Source organism: Suillus discolor (genome assembly GCF_016758755.1).
Source record: "Suillus discolor strain FC423 chromosome Unknown F5147scaffold_19, whole genome shotgun sequence".
NCBI classification, from domain to species: Eukaryota; Fungi; Basidiomycota; class Agaricomycetes; order Boletales; family Suillaceae; genus Suillus; species Suillus discolor.
Genome location: NW_024541266.1, coordinates 26,296 through 44,993, shown reverse-complemented (window position 1 = coordinate 44,993; position 18,698 = coordinate 26,296). Strand labels below are relative to the sequence as shown.

General features: G+C 47.3%; 8 protein-coding genes across 8 annotated transcripts; 6 read left to right on the top strand and 2 right to left on the bottom strand.

Annotated features, from left to right (window-relative positions):
• The first annotated feature begins 2 nt into the window (after positions 1 to 2).
• On the top strand, positions 3 to 4,195 carry F5147DRAFT_105066 (uncharacterized protein). Its single transcript, XM_041428041.1, has 11 exons — positions 3 to 124; positions 182 to 392; positions 443 to 555; positions 612 to 1,337; positions 1,392 to 1,648; positions 1,697 to 2,613; positions 2,671 to 3,096; positions 3,159 to 3,212; positions 3,268 to 3,350; positions 3,405 to 3,492; positions 3,548 to 4,195. Exons 1-11 carry the CDS (start codon positions 72 to 74, stop codon positions 4,073 to 4,075), a joined length of 3,456 nt encoding a protein of 1,151 aa, XP_041294287.1. The 5' UTR covers positions 3 to 71; the 3' UTR covers positions 4,076 to 4,195.
• Positions 4,196 to 4,287: 92 nt separating this feature from the next.
• On the bottom strand, positions 4,288 to 4,863 carry F5147DRAFT_744972 (Ndufb8, NADH dehydrogenase 19kDa subunit; the record flags this gene model as incomplete). Its single annotated transcript, XM_041439720.1, has 3 exons — positions 4,288 to 4,320; positions 4,373 to 4,588; positions 4,648 to 4,863. 3 exons carry the CDS (start codon positions 4,861 to 4,863, stop codon positions 4,288 to 4,290), a joined length of 465 nt encoding a protein of 154 aa, XP_041294286.1.
• A 145-nt stretch (positions 4,864 to 5,008) lies between these two features.
• Positions 5,009 to 7,323, top strand: F5147DRAFT_687313 (uncharacterized protein). The gene is made up of 9 exons (XM_041436831.1): positions 5,009 to 5,135; positions 5,190 to 5,392; positions 5,449 to 5,587; positions 5,638 to 5,738; positions 5,795 to 5,876; positions 5,927 to 5,944; positions 6,009 to 6,047; positions 6,104 to 6,900; positions 6,965 to 7,323. The coding sequence occupies exons 2-9, from the start codon at positions 5,232 to 5,234 to the stop codon at positions 7,152 to 7,154; spliced, it is 1,527 nt and encodes a 508-aa protein (XP_041294285.1). The 5' UTR covers positions 5,009 to 5,135; positions 5,190 to 5,231; the 3' UTR covers positions 7,155 to 7,323.
• A 1,825-nt stretch (positions 7,324 to 9,148) lies between these two features.
• On the top strand, positions 9,149 to 10,066 carry F5147DRAFT_633568 (phosphoribosyltransferase-like protein). Its single transcript, XM_041432846.1, has 2 exons — positions 9,149 to 9,277; positions 9,329 to 10,066. Exons 1-2 carry the CDS (start codon positions 9,183 to 9,185, stop codon positions 9,981 to 9,983), a joined length of 750 nt encoding a protein of 249 aa, XP_041294284.1. The 5' UTR covers positions 9,149 to 9,182; the 3' UTR covers positions 9,984 to 10,066.
• Positions 10,067 to 11,065: 999 nt separating this feature from the next.
• On the top strand, positions 11,066 to 12,593 carry F5147DRAFT_772083 (peptidase M24, structural domain-containing protein; the record flags this gene model as incomplete). The annotated part of the gene is made up of 8 exons (XM_041441324.1): positions 11,066 to 11,146; positions 11,216 to 11,375; positions 11,431 to 11,491; positions 11,550 to 11,583; positions 11,646 to 11,826; positions 11,881 to 12,041; positions 12,096 to 12,310; positions 12,362 to 12,593. 8 exons carry the CDS (start codon positions 11,066 to 11,068, stop codon positions 12,591 to 12,593), a joined length of 1,125 nt encoding a protein of 374 aa, XP_041294283.1.
• On the bottom strand, positions 12,537 to 13,634 carry F5147DRAFT_104985 (transcription factor Pcc1-domain-containing protein). Its single transcript, XM_041428039.1, has 3 exons — positions 13,089 to 13,634; positions 12,910 to 13,038; positions 12,537 to 12,853 (listed from the first exon to the last, which is right to left on the bottom strand). Exons 1-3 carry the CDS (start codon positions 13,298 to 13,300, stop codon positions 12,721 to 12,723), a joined length of 474 nt encoding a protein of 157 aa, XP_041294282.1. The 5' UTR covers positions 13,301 to 13,634; the 3' UTR covers positions 12,537 to 12,720.
• F5147DRAFT_687286 (cytochrome P450) lies at positions 13,270 to 16,145 on the top strand. Its single transcript, XM_041436830.1, has 16 exons — positions 13,270 to 13,634; positions 13,691 to 13,773; positions 13,829 to 13,916; positions 13,973 to 14,011; positions 14,074 to 14,233; positions 14,284 to 14,373; positions 14,426 to 14,540; positions 14,588 to 14,757; positions 14,815 to 14,995; positions 15,046 to 15,082; positions 15,133 to 15,251; positions 15,307 to 15,373; positions 15,420 to 15,523; positions 15,582 to 15,606; positions 15,660 to 15,776; positions 15,834 to 16,145. The coding sequence occupies exons 1-16, from the start codon at positions 13,631 to 13,633 to the stop codon at positions 16,052 to 16,054; spliced, it is 1,620 nt and encodes a 539-aa protein (XP_041294281.1). The 5' UTR covers positions 13,270 to 13,630; the 3' UTR covers positions 16,055 to 16,145.
• Positions 16,146 to 17,794: 1,649 nt separating this feature from the next.
• On the top strand, positions 17,795 to 18,230 carry F5147DRAFT_651526 (uncharacterized protein; the record flags this gene model as incomplete). Its single annotated transcript, XM_041433546.1, has 3 exons — positions 17,795 to 17,898; positions 17,945 to 18,105; positions 18,175 to 18,230. The coding sequence occupies 3 exons, from the start codon at positions 17,795 to 17,797 to the stop codon at positions 18,228 to 18,230; spliced, it is 321 nt and encodes a 106-aa protein (XP_041294280.1).
• Between the last annotated feature and the right edge of the window lie 468 nt (positions 18,231 to 18,698).

The window sequence follows — 18,698 nt, the reverse complement described above, 5'->3', positions numbered from 1 at the left end:
GAGTCTTGTCCGAGTCTGATCAAAGTTTCTGCGCAACTACACCCGCACTCACGTTCTTAGAAGATTGACAGATGGGTGTGAAGTCACTATGGGACCTCTTGTCTCCAGTGGGTCGCCCAGTGCCGTATGTACTCCATGATTTCCGGGGTTCTGACATACTTAAACGTTGGATTCATGCTAGGCTCGAGACTATCGAAGGGAAAGCTCTTGCCATTGATTCTAGTATTTGGATCTACCAGTTTCAAGCTACTATGCGCGACAAGGATGGACGTGGATTGGTTAACGCACATGTGCTTGGTTTCTTCCGACGTATCTGCAAGCTATTATTCTATGGGATTCGCCCAGTCTTCGTGTTTGATGGAGGAGCTCCTGCGCTTAAGAGAAACACGATTGTAAGGCACTCTTTCTTTCTGCTCACTGAAATGCTGACAGAGTGGTATAGATCGAGCGTAAGAAGAAGAAGAGTGGTGCCGCTGCAACTCACGCCAAGGTTGCGGAGAGGCTGCTGGCGGCCCACATGAGACGGGAGGCTTTAGTACATGCTCAAGCGTCACAGTATGCGACCTATCGTATCCTGAATGAGTGTGCAAATACTTATATATGTAAGCCAGTCCTTCATCGTCAAAGGGCAAGCAGAAAGTGCCCTCAGGACCCGTGGTCCTGGACGAGAATGCGGTTTACCTTGAGGACATTGATAATTCTGCACCGAAGACACCGGCAAAGAAGAAAGCAGAAGAAACACCTCTTTCGTCAAAAAAGAAAGCTCGCTTTTATGATCATGATCCTTACAGACTTCCAGAAGTGGACCTTGAAGAGCGCGTGGCGAAGGCTACTAGTTCGCAGGCTCCAGACCCGCGCCTTGCCACAGAGGAAGAGCTCCGGACATTTATAGAGGAGATGCGTCCGGAGGACTTTGATGTATCCTCTCCAGCATTCCGAGAGCTGCCCACAGAAGTTCAGTACGAAATTGTTGGTGACCTTCGGTTGAAATCACGTCAGACATCGTACAAGCGCTTGCAGAACATGCTACAGAAGGCAGAAACTCCTTTGGACTTCTCCCGAGAACAAATCAAGAATCTCAAGCAAAGAAATGCTCTGACTCAACAACTCTTGATGACTACTGACAGCATCGGTAAAGCACACATCACCATTCCTGTTCGAATTGCCAGTGAGCGAAACAGAGAGTATGTTCTTGTCAAGAACGATGGGGCGGACGGTGGTTGGGTCTTAGGCATCCGAGACGACGGCACGCGGTCAAAACCAATTGAAATTGATCAAGACAAGCCCACGCTTCAAAGCGACAGCGATGATGACATGCAGATGGAGGAAGTCAGTATGTATGCTGCCGGAATCCTTCGTTATCATTGATCATCCGTTCATTGTGTTGTCAGACCAGGGAATGCAACACCTGATCCCGATCTTCGAGAGTTCCAGGCAAGTATGGCACTGCACGCGATAGGCAAACGCTTGCAGCCATCCATGCCAAAACCTGTCCAGAGGCGAATCAAATCAAAGCCTTTATTTGACCTGGATGATGACGAGGACATATCCAGACCCTTGGATGGCGAATTTGATCATATCGAGGATCCTGAGCTTGCCCTTGCCATCCAGGCTTCACTAGAAGATCATACTGCAAATTATAAGCCTAGTAAGTTTTTCTAGGGCAGGGATACTGCGAAATTTGACTTTCGTTTAGTCACTTCAGAACCTTCTCCTTCTAAATTTAGCCCTCCTGCAACTCCTCAGTCAAAACCTGCTCTTCGACTCCATGATTCTGACGATGATCTATACACGTCCCCTTCTCGGCTGGAGACCGCACTTTCGATCGCAGGGGCTGGTCCGGTGCGAAGGCTGGCTGGAACCTTGCATGATCTTCCATCACAATCTGCGTTTGGGAAGGCGGCTTTGTTAGTTTCACCGAAGACAGCATCGCGTCCCATGCCAATCGTTCAATCATCCTTGTCAGAATCAGAAGAAAGCATGGATGAAATATTGCCTGTACAGGCAGTTGAAGCATCACACAGAAAGCCATCGCCCATTGCTACTAGCGCCCATGTCAAGCCGCCACAATCTCCCAAAATTTCGCAGGAGGCTGCACAAGATTCGGACGATGACATGGAAGAAGTCCCAGTCACTGATGGCAGTCACGTCCATGATGTATCCGAGGGTTTTGTACCTGCAGCAGTCTCAGCACCGGAGGATGCAGCCGAAGAACGACAATCAATGTCTCCTGCATCTTTTCGGCTACCAAAGTCATTAGAACGTCCTCAGCCTTCGACCTCTAATGTGGTCACGCCCGAAGCTCGGATACCTGAGAGCGACGATGAATCTGATATCGAATGGTCGCGGTCTCCGTCACCTGTGCTTGGTACTGCTCCGGAGAGTACTGATCAAGGAGCGTCTGCTGTTGTGGAAACTTGGGATGCTACTGAGGAAATGGATCCACATGCTGAAGAAGGCGAATTTGCCCGGTTCATCTCGCAAGTCAAGGGCAAAGATTTGGATGCCGTCAGACATGAGATTGACGAAGAGATTCGGACGTTGAATCAACAGAAGAAAGCAGCGATCCGTGATTCAGAAGATATCACTCAACAAATGATCTCTCAAATTATGGTATGTGTACCGTGCTGAAGGTAGTACTATTTATTTGAGCTCACCATCGGGTCCAAGCTCTTACTACGTCTCTTCGGGATTCCATACATAACCGCACCGATGGAAGCAGAAGCACAGTGCGCAGAATTAATGTCGCTAGGTTTAGTTGAGGGCATCATAACGGATGATTCGGACGTTTTCCTTTTCGGAGGCATGCGCGTTTTCAAGAATATGTTTAATCAATCCAAGACTGTGGAGTGTTTTCATTCCTCCGATCTGTCCCGGGAGCTTGGCCTGGAACGCGATACGCTCATCCGTCTGGCGTACCTGCTCGGAAGCGACTACGTGGAGGGGCTCCCTGGTGTCGGTCCTGTGATAGCCATGGAACTATTAAAAGAGTTTCCGGGCGAGGACGGCCTTCATAAGTTCAAGGACTGGTGGACCAAAGTCCAAAGTGGGCGAGATCGAGCAGAGGATAATACTACCAAATTTCGCGAGCGTTTCGTATGTGCCTTGCAGAAAATTTTTGATGCTAGTTTATTATATGTGCTTATCTTTTGATCTAGAAAAAGAAGTTCAAAAACTTATACCTGCCCCTGGAATGGCCTAATGCGTCGGTGGTGAGTGGCTGCTGTTTTGTTGGGCTGCAATGGAGAGGTAATCTCCGTGCCGTAGAGGGATGCTTATTATCATCCGACGGTGGATTCATCAGATGAACCGTTTAAATGGGGTATGCCCGACCTCGACGCCCTCAGACAGTGCGTAATGACCACCTCCGGCACTTGAAAAAAAAAATGCTCACAGCTCCACAGCTTTTTCCACGAAGAACTACGCTGGAACCAAACCAAAGTTGACGAATCACTTCTACCGATCATTCAAAAAATGAATAAGCGGAACCAGGTACGGACCAAGCCACGTGGCAAATCAATGATTATTGATTCAATGTGTTTGCTAGGCTGCAGCTATGAATCGGCAAGGCAACTTAAACAGCTTTTTTGATGTTGCAACCGGTAGCGGATTACATGTCCCAAGGAAACGACAAGCGTATGGAAGTAAGCGTCTTCAGCAAGTGGTTACGGATTTCCGAAACCAGCAGGCAAAACAGAATACAAGCACACCAGTGTCTGATAAGGCAGATGTCCTTGTACTCGAAGACGGGAAGGAGCCTGTTGCCAAAAAGAGGAAAACAGGTGCTAAGAGCCGAACGAAACTTAGTTCCGCAGTAGGACAACAAGAACAGGGGACAGGGACTGGCCGCAGAGGGAAGGGCCGTGGCGCCAGAGCGCGGGGCTTGTCCTCCAAGACAGTTCAGGAATCCCATTCCGAAACTGGGGATGAGTATGTCGGCAATGTGATTGATGATAGTGCTTCCGCCACAGAAACATCAAAACCCCGTCTTCGCCCAAGGGCGAGACCAGTGGCGAAAGGGTCCCGAGTATCTGACACATACACCATGCTTGCGGCAGAGTCCGAGGGTTCTTAGCTTAAGCAACATGTACATAACTACCATCATAGCATATGTACTTCCTAAGATCCGAAGTTCTGAACTTGCGTTATTTCCAGGAAAGACAATGCATTTGGCGTAGTCCAGTTACTCAACGGTAGGGAATTGGCAGGCTCATGCAAAGATAGCAAAATGCGTGAGAGTGAAAGCCTCCCGGATAAGAAACGCGAAGTCTAGGTTACAACGCATTATTACTCGTCGATCTCTTCAGTCTCTTCTCTAGCCTAGAATAAGGGTCAAATTGACCCATTGAGTGCACACGTGGAGCAGGCCCACCTTGTTTTCTTCAAGTCCGCCAAGTTCACGTACAAGACCGGAGTACGGGTATTCCCGGGGTACAGTTGGCCTCTCTGGAACGAGCGCGTACTTGCATAGGAAACCAAAGCCAACGAATGCCGAGAAGGCGAGAGAAAGCTGAAACAAAGCCTTATGCGGAGGAATCGGGGGAGCATCAGGTCCCCACATGGACAGAACTTCGTCGTATTCTTGTATCTGAAAAAAGGTAAAGTCTGAGACGCGATTACGCGCCGGGAACTGGGTAATGTGCTGACCGGGTCACCGAAGTTCCGTCGCATCTGTTGATCCCACCAGCCTCTGGCAGGAAGTTCCTGGTCGGAAACCCATGGAAGGTCAGGGTAATCGCCTAGTTGAGGGTCTTTTTCTTGGGGTTTGAAAGTTGCAGGCGTTGCATAGGCGCGCCATGATAGGGGGGACAAACTTAAATGTCGCTTGGACGCAACGCTGCTAATAAGACGTAGTGAGCTCATCGGAGTCGAGGTGAAGGTTCAGTGTTATAGTGATCACCCAATAAGACTACTGTCAAGACCCCAGAAATAACTATCAGGACACCGGACACTACTGCGGACCCACACGATTATGAGAAACCGAGTCGGACCAAATCAGATTACATGTCTGAAGCGAACCCAAGCGACGGCATCTTTCCTATCTTCGCGGCCCTGCAAGTCTATGAATGGTACAACCTTCATGACATGCCTGGAGAAGATGCGGCTTTCCTCGGCCATTCCCCAAATTTTTTAAGGTAGATCAATTTATCGTGTTGATTTAAGCTACACTGCTGACTTTCGAAACCCAGGCCTCATAAACTGGCCTATCCGTAGCGTCCACTACCATTTACATGGCCGTTGGCATCTCACATACCCATGCACCTTCTTCCTCCACCATGAACGATAGCCCACATACGAACATCGACGTCGACCTGCTTTCATTGCCAAAATGTAAGCGGCTTCGCGACGAGGTCATTTCGCCCTTGACATATACAAATGACATTGTGGACTTGTGAGCTCTTTCTTAACAAGCTTCAACTTTCGTCGTTCTCACCAATGATGTCCCAGTGATCACTGGGATCATATGTTCATAACAAACTGCTGCAGGAGCTTGACTCTTCATGATTTCGACGGACCTCCATCTACAATTCTTGATCTCGGATGTGGGCGCGGTCTTTGGGCTATCGAAGCCGCCAAGCAATGGCAGGTTGGTGAGAATACATACAGCACAACCGTATTTTTCACGGAAGTGTGCAGGGCAGCATAGTCGTTGGTTTCGACATCGACCGCATGCAACCAGGCTTTAATGTCCTCGAAAAGTCTGTTTCTCGTCGGTTAAAATGGGTTCAAGGCAATCTGTAACGTGTTCTCTGCGCATTTTATGCTCTGCATTATAACTGATGCACTTCTTCAGACTAGAAGAGCTACCATTTTCGACCGACAAATTTGACTTCGTGAGGATGGTCCGAATGGGGTTGCACATCCCAGAAGATGAGGTTAGTGTCACTGGCATCGACTTATCGACTTACTAATGGCTTTTTCACAGTGGCCATCAGTTCTGGCGGTAAGCGAGTCATCTGTCGCGCGTCGTAAAACCTTTTGAATTGCTTTTGTCCAACTCACATCAGGAGATCGCCCGCATCCTCAAACCTGACGGTGTACTCGAGGTGTGGAGCTGTTCTTCGGCCGTATTACGTATAGAGCTACCCTGACGGACTTTTAGATTATTGAAGAAGATCTATTATTTCCCTGCCAATCTACGCGATCACACGATGTGACACCCAGTAGCGGACAGTCTTCTGGTAGCTCTACCCAGAGCTCGAATACAGTTGTAACTGCAACCTCTTACCACAAATCTGTTTCGTCCTTGAAAGCCAAAGATGACACAAATACCAGCCTAGATACGATTGCTGGAACTTCGTCAACCTCACTACCCTCCACGCTGGATACCAAACTCAAGCATCCAAAACCCCCAGATCCTCAAGATCACACACGACTTCAGCGCGCGTGGGAGGAAATGCTATACAACTACTTCTTGTCACCGCAACTACTTTCCATCCTGCCGTTGTATCTCTCGTTATCATTCCCCAGTATTCGGTCGCATCTCCCCCTGCAAATTCCCTTGCCACTCGACTCCTCTGCCAGACAACAGCTCACAACTCAACATTCGGTATCGACTATACAGGTTGATCCTGCAACTCTTTTCGAGCTTCGGGCCTTGTCAGCCCAACCGTCATCCGAAGCCGATCCCAGCGCCCGTGCTTCTGTGATGACGGCAGAGGGTTCTGAGCAAACCATGTCGTCGTGGGCATGCATGCACCTAGCTCGGACCGTGCGGACAATCGTGGGTTGTAAAGAGTCGATCTGGAGTGCCTACGAAAGACTGTATAACGAAGACCCCACACCCCGAGTTGTCCGAACAACACAACAGAAGCCTACCTCAGCTCGGTCCGACCTCCGCCCGTCGCCTACCAATCCACTTCGTGATTACTTTGAACGCGATTGGATCAACTGGGAAAAGTAATTCGTTCGCTTTTTGAACGAATGAACCTACGTAACTGACTTTTTGTTTGTATTCCTACAGCGACATGGCAGATCGTACTAGCTTACGAGGACGCATGCGAGCGGAATTGACGTGGAACGAGCCCGTCGGCAAACCTCCAGATTGGCGCCTCTGGCGTAACTCTCTGCCGCAGGAAAATGCAAGTTCTTCTCAAGATGAATCAGCGGAATATTGCCGGAGCCTTCGTGGCTTTGTATGTTTTAAATCATGAATCATGACACACAACTTCATAAATATACCCCTTCATCATACACAATCTCGCACATGCTTCAATGAATGGACTGATTATATTAGGCATTTTCAGCACATCTGTGGCTCCTGTATATTATATAGGGCCTTCTGCATCTAAACCAATATTGATATGAGTGATCGGATTCGATCATCGCAGCCGCAACGTTGTGAAATCGACCTAACACCTTTAGAGTTGTAAGAAGCAGCTGTGAACTATACATTATTATGTATTTATACAGAGAGGAGCTTGTAAGGAATGGATCAAGAAGTGCAACAAGATTCGGACAAGATCGATACAGTACTAGCGTGCATCGATAGTTTAGGTATAAGGCCAGGATTGAAACGTATGGGGATTTAAATGACAATTGCTCTTTCCGACGAAATCATATACCTTCATTCATAGTATGCCACGCTTCCGATGGTGGCTGGCAAGAAGCTCAAGACGGTCTAGAACGTGTGAGGATTATGAAATAATATTTTCCGTGCCGAGTTGCGATGCAATTGAGGCCTCATACGTTAGTAGGCATGATGAAACTTGCATTTTGATAGGGTGAGGAACTGCCCAATCAGCAACCCTCCGTATCCTTATCGGTGTCACCTTCAAAGCAAGTGAGCAACAGTTCGAGGTTCTGAGCAACTTTCACAAAGGAAAAGTCATCGAGCTGTGGAGGGAGCGAGGTAGACTCGGGCTCAGGACGAATGAAAGTGCGATCGACAAAGAAGATCAGACAGGGAATAATCCCAACGGGAGATTCACACGGGCTCACAGCGAGGCGGATTACAACGACAATCATAACCACAGCCCTTCGTGATCATCCGCCCGACCAAAAGAATATTGACCGTCGTGTCAGGAGCATGCAGACAGGTGACTCGGACCAGACGGATACGATGGCGATTTCCGTTGATAGCGAGTCAGGCTACACAATCACTACATCCACAGATGGCCAGATGGCCGTTATTGCCAGACGGGTGCACGGTGACAAGACGATGGTGGAATACTTCCAAAAGAACCCACAATCTCTTGAGCGAGGTGCTGCAGTCCATGATGATAGAGATGTGAGCCGCGATGTCGGGTGGCGAAAGGGAAATAAGCGGCGAGAAGGTAGACTCTGAAAGGATGGAGAAGTCAAAGTGATGGACACAGGATTGCTGGTGCGGCAAATGAGGGGATCGTGGTCGATACTGACGTGGCCAATGCGGTACTTGCATCAGTGGCAGTCGACTTCTTCTTTTTGCGCTGCCAACTTGAAGGAGCTTGACCTTCCATGCCACCCCCTTCTGCATAACAATAATCATGATCATGATCTCCCCTCCCGCATCCAGGCGTCGTGTAAAGCATACCACCTGGATTATGCTTATACTAGGGTAGCCGGGTGATAGGGTCTAGGTTATACCCTGCTCTTGCAGCACTTTCCGCGCGTGCGTACTCGAATTCTGGGCAGGAAGAGGATGTGATAGTTTGCATGTTGAGAAGACGTGATGTCCCAGAAATAATACGTGCCGCACAGTTTACAAAGGTGTGTCAAGATGTATTGTTGCCACAATGCACACAGGCGTCGCCAGCAGTCCCAAGAATAAACAGAAAACGGTTTCGTTATCGGCGCAAAAATCCATGTCCAAGAGTCTTTCCCGAAAAAAGATGTGCTGTCCGATAAAATGGAGGCGTTCGCCGAGTCTTGAGTCATCTTCAAGGTATGAATAGTCCAGCTGGCGAATGTGATACGACTCGGAAGTGCTGATATCGTTGGCAGTTGCGATGGAAAAGGTTATACGCTATCTTGATATCCTCGGTCGATTGTACCGATATTTTGGTTATCACTGTGGGTTTTCGAGGATCAATGGCTTCCAACAGTTCCGCATATTGTTCGAGAACAAGTACTTTTGATCAGCGCAAGATCAACAAGTGGGATATGAATTGTTCACGTGACCCATTTTTACATTTAAAATTAAAGCTCACTCTGGACCAGACGAGACTATCTTATCTGCGGCCAGACCTCAGACTGCCAAAATGCCTTCGCTTGATTCTTACAAAACACAACTCCTCGAGCAAGCTGCGCGAGTCGGTGCTCTCAAATTCGGCAATTTCACGCTCAAATCTGGCCGGTGAGTGACATGCATAATTGTTTCCATCGACTTATCCTGGACTCACGCCAGTAAATCTCCCTACTTCTTCAACGCGGGTCTCATGTCCGATGGCACCATTTTATACACAGTCGCACAAGCTTATGCTGCCACCCTCTGCGCTGCGGCCTCTGATGACGATGATGATTCCATGGTCAACCCCTTTTCCGACTTCGATATTCTCTTTGGACCTGCCTACAAAGGCATTTCCCTCGCAGCTTGTACCTCACTCGTACTTGCATCCACATATGGCCGCGATGTCAAGTTCGCATACGATCGGAAGGAAGTAAAGGATCACGGTGAAGGCGGCAATGTCGTGGGATGGCCGTCAGGTCGCAATCAGAAATGGCGCGTAGTGATTGTGGACGACGTGATGACCACTGGCCTTGCAGTAAGCTCTACTATAAAACTTGTGGCTCGGCAGGGCGGAGAAGTGGTTGGAGTTGTACAACTTCTCGATCGGGAGGAGTTTTCCGAGATAGACGAGCGGGGATGCAAGGTCAGCTCGGTGATGAAGCTGGAGACTTTACTGGGAGGTAAGGGGAAGGTGCGAAGTGTCTTGAAGATGCGAGATCTAGTACAGTGGTTAGAGGAAAAGGAAGCACAAGGGCAGACAACAGAGGAAGAGAAGAGAAGTTTGCGGGCGATGAGGGAGTATAGAGATATATATGGTGTGCCTTCGTCTTGAGACTGTATACTCCATTGAACTTCAATGTATTAGCGAGTATAACTATAGAAAATTATAGCATCGATTCATGATAACCAGAAAAACCCTCGCGACTAATTTCTTGATACTCAATGATGGCGTTCCTCATATCCTACCGGAAGAAGTGTGCACCAAAATAGTCTCCTGGCCAATGTACCTTTCATAGAAGAGGCTTAAAAAACAGGCGAACAAGAATCAAGATCTCCATGGGTCAATAATTAACGCTCCGCGTAGGTACTACACCGTTTGTACCAGATATGGTAATGATATGAGGTGTCCTATCTTCTCGAAACGCAGCAGTCTAATCACTCCTGAGTATGGCGGCATGCGTAGGCGGCTGAAGCTTTATCGTGAGTGCTAGCAGAGAGAAACCAGAAAAAGTCCCATACCTTATGCGTCTCCTCCTGCCGGTGCCCATCGCATCGACCTGGCCCCAAACGTTACACTATTCGATCATGACGCTCTGAAACATACCTTAGTGTGTATGTGGCATAGAAACGACTCGTCAGGGACAGTGGCTGCAGGGTTACAGATTGTATTGGGACTGTGATGCGTGTATTGGTTGGAACACTGGCCCAGATGTCAGGAAACTGCTGAATGAGACTCCATTTGAATCAGCTTGAAAAGAATCGGAAAGTTGGACGCAGCACTGGGTACATGATCACAGAGCTACGCTGGCACTGTATAGATTGTTCCATGAGCAGACAAAAATATTCGGTATCCCAGATCCGGGCTTACGTTGGCGAAGTTCGAACTGTTACGCAAACACGTCCGTGGACCGTCGGCAAGCTTCATTTCGAGGGCGACATTGAACGAATGGACTCGTCTGGCATATGGGGATGGATGCTGGTCTTTGGGTAGTTATCAGTGATATATCGAAGGATCTTCCATACTTCCTATACCTAGCAGAGAGGCAACGTCACAGTAGACTCAGGAGTTTTGAGGAAAGATATATATTACCATATCGGGAATACCAAGTTTGAGGTGCCTGCAAGTCAATCTATCCAATCCTCGTGTGCATTCTCTTCTTTTGATTTTTCCTATTCTTGCATTTATTCTACACTATGGCTGAGGCTACCACAGACGCACCAAAGCCTGCAGAAAAACCACGGTTGATCAGCGAAGCCGATGTAACAAAGTACAAGGTATGAAGGCCGTAGTAATCATCGTGCTTGGTTCGTGAAGTCTGATCGAACGACTGTGATGTCGTATAGACTGCTGGTGACATCGTGCACGATGTTATGAAGAAACTGATCGAGCTCTGCGTCGAGGGCGCAAAGATCATCGATCTTTGTATCGAGGGTGACAAGTTCATTGAGGAGGGGACTGGTGGAGTTTACAATAAAGCTGTGAAGGGTGTTAAAATGGGCAAGGGTGCGTCAGATCATTTTTATGTTTTTGAAGCGATGTCCATGACTTTTGACAAAAGGCCTTGCATTCCCCACATCGATTTCTGTGAATAACACTGTCTCCCATTTCTCCCCTCTGGCGTGCGTAGATTTTTATATTTCATCGCGTAGACCCTTTTAGAACTTTACTTTATTATAGTTCAGATCCCCTATCATCCCAGGCCCTTGCTAAGGTGATGTAGTAAAGGTACACATCGGTGCACACATCGACGGTTTCGCTGCCATCAGCGCGGAGACCATCGTCGTCGGCGCATCCGAGCAAGAACCCGTAACTGGCAGAAAAGCAGACGTAATCAAGGCAGCTTGGAATGCAGCTGAGATCGCCATGAGGCTCGTGAAGGTTGGCAACAAAAACTTTACGGTCACCGATGCCGTTGCGAAAACTGCTGCGGCGTGGGATTGCAAGCCTGTTGAAGGTGAGTTTTGTGATGAGCTGTGCAAGCAATTCGCATCTGATGCTACGGATTCAGGCATGCTCTCTTGTCAGCAGTCGCAAAATGTCATTGATGGCAAGAAGCGCATCATTCTGAATCCGAACGAAGCGCAGAAACGTGATATTGAGTCGATCACGTTCGCGGAAGACGAGGTTTATGGAATTGATATTCTCATTTCCTCAGGAGAGGATGGCAAGGTCTGATGCTAAATGCAAACGAAAAATGACCCTTGATCGTTGAACATTCGACAGGCACGTATCGAGGATTCTCGGACGACCATCTACCAAAAAGATAGCTCAGTAACTTATCAGCTGAAGATGAAGAACTCGCGTGCGGTGTTCTCTGAAGTGCAGAAAAAGGCTGGCGCCTTTCCATTCAACGTTCGTGCACTGGAGGATGAGAAGAGAGCAAGACTTGGTCTTCAAGAGGCCGTGCAACATGGCTTGATCAAGCCGTATGAAGTCGTGTACGTGGATCACGTCCCTAATTCCTGACGCATTTAATGACATCGCCGTAGGTACACTCCTGCAAACACATTTGTGGCAGCATTCCACTTTACGATCGCATTAGTTCCTGCCGGCCCGCTGCTGTTGACTCACCCTCCGGTGTGGTACAAGCCAGAGCTGGTGAAGGCTGAGAAGGAGTTGGAAGATGATGAGCTCAAAAGCCTGTTGACCAAGTCCCTCCGTGAGAGCAGAAAGAGTAAGAAGAAGGCAAAGGAAGCTGAGGGTAACGCGGATGACGTATAAGAAGCCAAAAAAATTACGTGTAAAGTAGACGATCGCAGTTCGGCGATTGGTGAACTCTTTCTGTACCATGAAGGCTGTCGAAGGGAGCTATGTCTTCCCTACAAACCATTGTTGTCCACATGACTCATCACTTAGAAATCCCTTGTTTTCGTTCCGAGTTCTCTCCAAACTCGCCAATAGTGCGGGCTACCAGATCTACGTTCTCCAGAAAGCCATTTGTCGTCAGCCTCGCCAGTCGAACAGTTGAAGTCGCGAATGACCTGCGTTTCGTTAACATCATGTATGCGATAGTAGGCGACCTCTCGTGAATACATACGCGACGAGATCATTGCCGTCCACCGTCAAAGTGCGTTTGACGGCTTCTCTCTGAAGCTCTGGATCCACGTCAATCACTTGCATTGCTATCGTTGCATGTTTTGGGTTTGCAAAGGGGACTCTTATGGTACTATCATGGTGGTAAGTTTTGGACGAGGTTGGAAGATTCAAGACAGGAACATGCTCAGGCTTACACCGTATGCCATGGAGTATCGGTCATGATGATGATGGCAGCTAGTAAGTTCCCTCCTTGGCTGCTTTGTAGCTGCTAGCAGTACTTGTTGTTTGACGTCGAGGTAGCGTGGTGTTACCAACTGAAGAGTCGGAAGATGATTGATAACCGGTGCGAGCGCTCCGAGCCTCCGAGTCCGAGTCCGCAAATGTTTAAACATGCATTCAACACAACTGCCCAACACTCGCCACAGAAGTAGCCTCGTTCGCCATCGGTATCTGATGATCGTCGATCACTAGGAGACTGCGACGCGACGCGATGCGTTCAACTCAAGGAACGAATCTGAGGGTACTATCATGCTTAGTACTGATGTCTCAGCGTTCCCGAGTCAACGTTCAGATTGTGAAACATGGTGCCACGGTCGAGGCTGCCGACGGAAACAGCTCCGAGTCGTCGCGATGATTTTCCAGGCAAGATCATCTCTACCGTACTAGCTCAATTCGAAGCTTCCTCTGCGGTGTACTGTATTCCGAATTCCATATAATCAGGAATGAGTTCGTGGATCCCTCAATAACCCAGTGGATATGAGCTGAATTAATATGTTGTATAGATCTATCTTGGACAACTGCGACGACTGCGTTGGTCGCAGCAGTCACGATCTCAAAGGTCTTCAAGTTCGTTTCTGGTCTAAAGGTGCGAAGCTTATGACTTCATTATTATCATAATCGATATTAATCTCTTCGCTTAGGCAGTGGATTACCTTCCGGGCTTATGGGTGCCATTTCAGCCCCTCAGTTTGTTAGGCGTGCTCGTACCAGAAAGGTCATGGAACCCGAGTATGATGGATTTTCTCTCTCAAAGTACGATACTATCGCCTAATGCAATCCGCTAGGTGTAATCTTTGTCTGGACGTGGAGACATACCAGAAATAGTAAGTGTTGACATCCCCACCACACATCTGGCACATTCACCGTCATCCCTGTCCACCACTAGTTTATCGTCGCTTTGACAGTGACACAGTCTCGGTGGTACCTTTTTTCTCTGGTGCACCGTCAATATATACACGATCTATGGATGTCACCAAGCAGGTCGTGACCGTTGGTCACAAGACAGGTGCATTTGGGAAGGTTGATGATATGGGTCGCTTGTTTCTGTGAGTTGACCTCCTCCATCGAACGATCGCATCATTCCAATGAATGTCAGATTCTGGGGTCCGAATGTCGTTGCGGTGACGTCTCAGGATCAATGGAGAAAGCACAGGAGGATCACTGGACCTGCGTTCAATAAGGACACGTGCGTTTTGTGCTTAGCTTCGGGATAAGCCTACCATAACCTATTATCACAGCTATCAACTTGTCTGGAATGCTACACACAAGGCATATTCTGAAATGATTGACTGTGAAGGGTGGGGAGAGAAAGGGACAATAGACGTTCGACGTATCCAATCACTGACAATCAAGGTAAGTGTCTTCGTGCAGCGTTCATACTTGAGATTAATCATTTGCAGTTCACCCTCACCATCATGGCTACTGCTGGCTTCGGTCTCCCATTTTCCTGGGGAGAGCCACCCTCTCATGATGGACGAATGTCGATTCAGCAATGTTTGGAAATCATAACGCTTAGAAATACCTTTGCGATTGCAGCTCCAAGATGGGCTTGGAAATTGCCGTTGCCATGGTAGGTTTTCCTTCCCCAATTCTTCGAGTTGAGTGTCATTGACATTCCGATTCATAGGGTTCGGCAGACCCGTGAAGTGTTCGATACCATGAGGGCATTCATGAATTCTCATATCCAGGCGAGGCGTGAAGCCATAGATTCTTCAGCTGATGATGATACATCGAAAGATATTCTTTCGTTGTTTGTTCGAGCGAGCGAACACGATGAAGGAAAGCTACATCTGGACAACAAGGAATTGGTACTCTTTTCCAAAATCTCGGAGAATGTTTTGCTGAATGGTCGTTGTAGATCGGGAATGTCTTTGCGTTGCTATTTGCTGGCCATGGTGCGTTTTACCACATTGATCATACTAGAGTTTTAAGTAATTCTTCACAGAGACAACATCACACAGTCTGGCAGCTACTCTTGGTTTTTTATCATTACACCCATTTATTCAGGATGAGATAGTCGAGCAAGTTCACGAAGTCACTAAAGGGCGTGAAAATGGCGAGATTGTGAGCCTGTTCGAAATCAGACGTCTCCATTACATATACATAATCGCATTTTTAGACATTCGACGACTATAGCAAACTGGACAAAGCTCTCGCAGCATTCTATGAAGGAGTCAGAATGTTCCGTGTGTGACTTTTCTTCTGACTAGTTCCAAGCTGAGCTCCTCCTAGCTTCTGGTGTCTATCTCATAAGGGAGGCGAAGCAAGACACAGTGCTCAATCTTTCGGGCATTGACGAGGAACCGAAGATGTTGCCAGTCAAGAAAGGTACACATGTAAGTTGCAATTGGTTTCCCAGAAAATGGTCAGTCATCTCATGCTGTGGATAAATAGGTCATAGTCGACATGATCGGTGTCCGTACGTGTGATTATATTGTTCTTGGATACTCTTTCACCTTACAGGATGACTAGATTACAACCCAGAATATTTCCCTGACCCCGAAGAGTTCAAACCTGCACGTTGGTATGCGAACAGCGCGAGCAATGCATATATTGCAGGCGGCGAAGATCACACTGGTTTTAGCGTTGGTATGTACCATGCTGCCGGTTTCGTCTATGTCAATGGTCATTCAATGCTGCTTCCAGGCCCACGCTCCTGCCTTGGCAAGAAGTTCGCGACAACTGAGGCCGTTTGTTTCCTAGTACTGCTTCTACGCGACTGGCGCGTTGAGCCTCTCCTGTCTGTCAATGTCTCTACCGGAGAAAAGGAAACCAAAGAGGAATGGCGCGAAAGAGTCATGCAGGCCAAAATGACTATTACATTAGGTGTCAGGGATGTTCCGCTGACATTTACAAAGCGGGTTTAAGGGTTTGTTTATAAAGGATTATATGTAGATCATCTACGCTATCGTCTGTTATAGCAGTGCAGCGTAATATATCTCTTATCTTCGTTGCCTACTGGTTGCTGCAGCTTGACATCTGAATATTGTACTTGGCAACTGTGATACATGTACTAGAGATTGACATTCACTTGACCTACATGTCATTTAGTCGCGCGCACTGATGACAAACTCATGACACTTACACAACCAATGGCACGCAGGTACAGAGAGCTCGCGAAAGACAAGCTTCGCAGCCTTGTCTTCAATGTTGCAATTGATACAGATGCAGCCCTGGACACTGCTATGCGCGACGCCATGATCAACACGGCACTACAGGCTGCCAAAACAGAACTTTTTGGTCAATATAAATTTTAGTGGCATCTAAAATGTTGTATCACTGATCTATTGTTAATTTACAGCTACGGTCACGGAACTGAAAGGGATACATGACTATATGGTCTTGTCATTGGCTGATATGCGCCATGGGTTTAAAGCCCATGCAATGAACATTGTCCACATCAGTAAATTCACACATTGCTTGAACTTCCTTTTTTGCAACTTGCTGCCAGGTAATTCCAAAAAAGGAGCGGAAAAGTCATTCATAAGAACGGTGACACCAACTTGCCATCAACTTGCCACAAGGCAATTTAAGTTGAAAAAGTAGATGCCTCCTCTTGACTTCAACTTTTTTCAAACTTTTTGTTGGCTTTTTTGGCACTTATTTGTAAAATAGCCCATATTGCAAGTAGTGCAAGTTGGGGCTACTTATTTCACACTTGTTTCGACAAAAATGACAAAATATTGCATTCAAGGATAATTACATGATAGGACTACTAAGTACTAGTGGGGAAACAATACAACTACTTGTGGCAGTGGCGACTAGATGCAGAAATGAACTCAAAGAATGGGGAGCCAGCAGCAGCAAATTTTGAAGAGGGTGAAAGGCGGGATGCGAGGAATGAAAGGCGGCATACAAGGCAGACGGCACATGAGGCAAGCGGCAGACTGCAATGAAGCAGACGCTATTAATAAAAGGAAGTAAAACAAATGAAAAAAACTTACTTGGAGGTATGCGAAAGGACAGGCGAAGTTTGGACACTGAGGCAAGCGGACATTATTAGTCAAGGGAAATTTAAAAAAATGAAAAAAAACTTACTTGGAGGTACATGAAAGGACAGGCGAAGTTTCAGATGCTGAGGCAAGCAGACATTATTAGTAAAAGAAAATACAACAAATAAATAAAAACTTACTTGGAGGCCATGCGAAAGGACGGGCGAAGTTTCAGACACAGACATTTTTAGTAAAATGGAAAAAAAAACAAATAAAAAAACTTACTGGGAGGTGTGCGAAAGGGTGTGAGACCATGAGAGTGAAGTTTCAGACACTGAGGTATGGAGGTATGTGGGATGATGCATGGAAGTTAGATTGAGAGTCAGACAAGGTTGAACGTTAACGTTGAGAGTGAACTTCGTGTGAAAAACTGACGTGGTTCAAATATGACACGTGACGCGTGATGGTTCACAGCGCTCATTTTTGACAAATCCTGAAACTGCATGCGCCCATCTTTGTCATACTGACTTTAGCTTCATGCAGATTGAAGGAATCGGTTTGTATAGTTTGGGTTTGGGTACTGTACGTGCATCTATCAATTGTTCTTTCAATTTTTGCTAACTGCAGCCCTCCACACACCCCCCGGCACATCTCTCGCATCCTCCCAATCCAACCATGCCCAACTGCACCCTCCAGCACCCATACCTGGCGCCCTCCAGCACCCTCCTTGTTCGAGTTCAAGCCACGCTGATCCAAGTCGTTGCCACCGCTCGCAGGAAGTGAGTGTGTCGATCCTCGTTTGAGCAAGACCCATGCTGATCTAAGTCGTTTCCTGCTGTTCACAGTTCGTGAGTCTGTCGATCCCCCTTCGAGCAAGACCCATGCTGATCCAAGTCGTTTCCTGCCATTCGCAGTTCATGAGTCTGTCGATCCCCCTTCGAGCTCAAGCCACGCTGATCCAAGTCATTTCCCGCTGTTCACAGTTCGTGAGTCTGTCGATCTCGTTATTGTGTTGCTACTACTGATATACATTGTACCTACACCCATATGTCTAGTACATGAATACATGGGTCACGAGTTACTACCTGCCGCGGGTTACATACCAAGTTGAACTACTTATTTACTTGCTGTACTTATTTCTGTTTCGAATACTTGAACTGACTTTTTTGATCTTATGCTACTTTTCGGCACTTGTGTGTCATACACTTCCTTTTTTGACTTGTGAAAACAAACAGCCAAGTGAATAAAGGTGAATAAGTGTCAATAAGTTAAAAATAAGTTTTAATTTTCGAAAAAAGGTCTGCCAAGAAATGTGTGAATTTACTGATGCACCTTGGTTACAACCTCCGTCAGCCCCTATTTTCGCTGGTTGACAACATCTTGCACAGGGAATCTACAGTTCCTGAACTGTTGAAGGATTTACAGTTTCTACATTCATTCGAGAAGGTATGTGTCAACTTGTGGGACATTCAATGGCTGATCCTCAAGAAATCAAATGTCCGCTGGAGCACCCAGTTCTCATTAACATGATCATTGATGTGTTAAAGGCAGGACTGTCAAAGGTGTTGAATGGACAGAT

Coding starts and splice junctions, on each gene's coding strand:
- F5147DRAFT_105066 (XM_041428041.1), top strand. CDS start 72: ATGGGTGTGAAGTCACTATGGGACCTCTTGTCTCCAGTGGGTCGCCCA. Junction 125..181: donor CCAGTGGGTCGCCCAGTGCC/GTATGTACTCCA, acceptor GATTCATGCTAG/GCTCGAGACTATCGAAGGGA. Junction 2,614..2,670: donor AAATGATCTCTCAAATTATG/GTATGTGTACCG, acceptor ATCGGGTCCAAG/CTCTTACTACGTCTCTTCGG.
- F5147DRAFT_687313 (XM_041436831.1), top strand. CDS start 5,232: ATGGCCGTTGGCATCTCACATACCCATGCACCTTCTTCCTCCACCATG. Junction 5,588..5,637: donor AAGCCGCCAAGCAATGGCAG/GTTGGTGAGAAT, acceptor GGAAGTGTGCAG/GGCAGCATAGTCGTTGGTTT. Junction 5,739..5,794: donor AAATGGGTTCAAGGCAATCT/GTAACGTGTTCT, acceptor GCACTTCTTCAG/ACTAGAAGAGCTACCATTTT.
- F5147DRAFT_633568 (XM_041432846.1), top strand. CDS start 9,183: ATGCCTTCGCTTGATTCTTACAAAACACAACTCCTCGAGCAAGCTGCG. Junction 9,278..9,328: donor TTCACGCTCAAATCTGGCCG/GTGAGTGACATG, acceptor GACTCACGCCAG/TAAATCTCCCTACTTCTTCA.
- F5147DRAFT_104985 (XM_041428039.1), bottom strand. CDS start 13,300: ATGTTTAAACATTTGCGGACTCGGACTCGGAGGCTCGGAGCGCTCGCA. Junction 13,039..13,088: donor TACGGTGTAAGCCTGAGCAT/GTTCCTGTCTTG, acceptor CCACCATGATAG/TACCATAAGAGTCCCCTTTG. Junction 12,854..12,909: donor GACGGCAATGATCTCGTCGC/GTATGTATTCAC, acceptor AACGAAACGCAG/GTCATTCGCGACTTCAACTG.
- F5147DRAFT_687286 (XM_041436830.1), top strand. Junction 13,917..13,972: donor AGAAAGGTCATGGAACCCGA/GTATGATGGATT, acceptor GCAATCCGCTAG/GTGTAATCTTTGTCTGGACG. Junction 14,758..14,814: donor TGGAAATTGCCGTTGCCATG/GTAGGTTTTCCT, acceptor TCCGATTCATAG/GGTTCGGCAGACCCGTGAAG.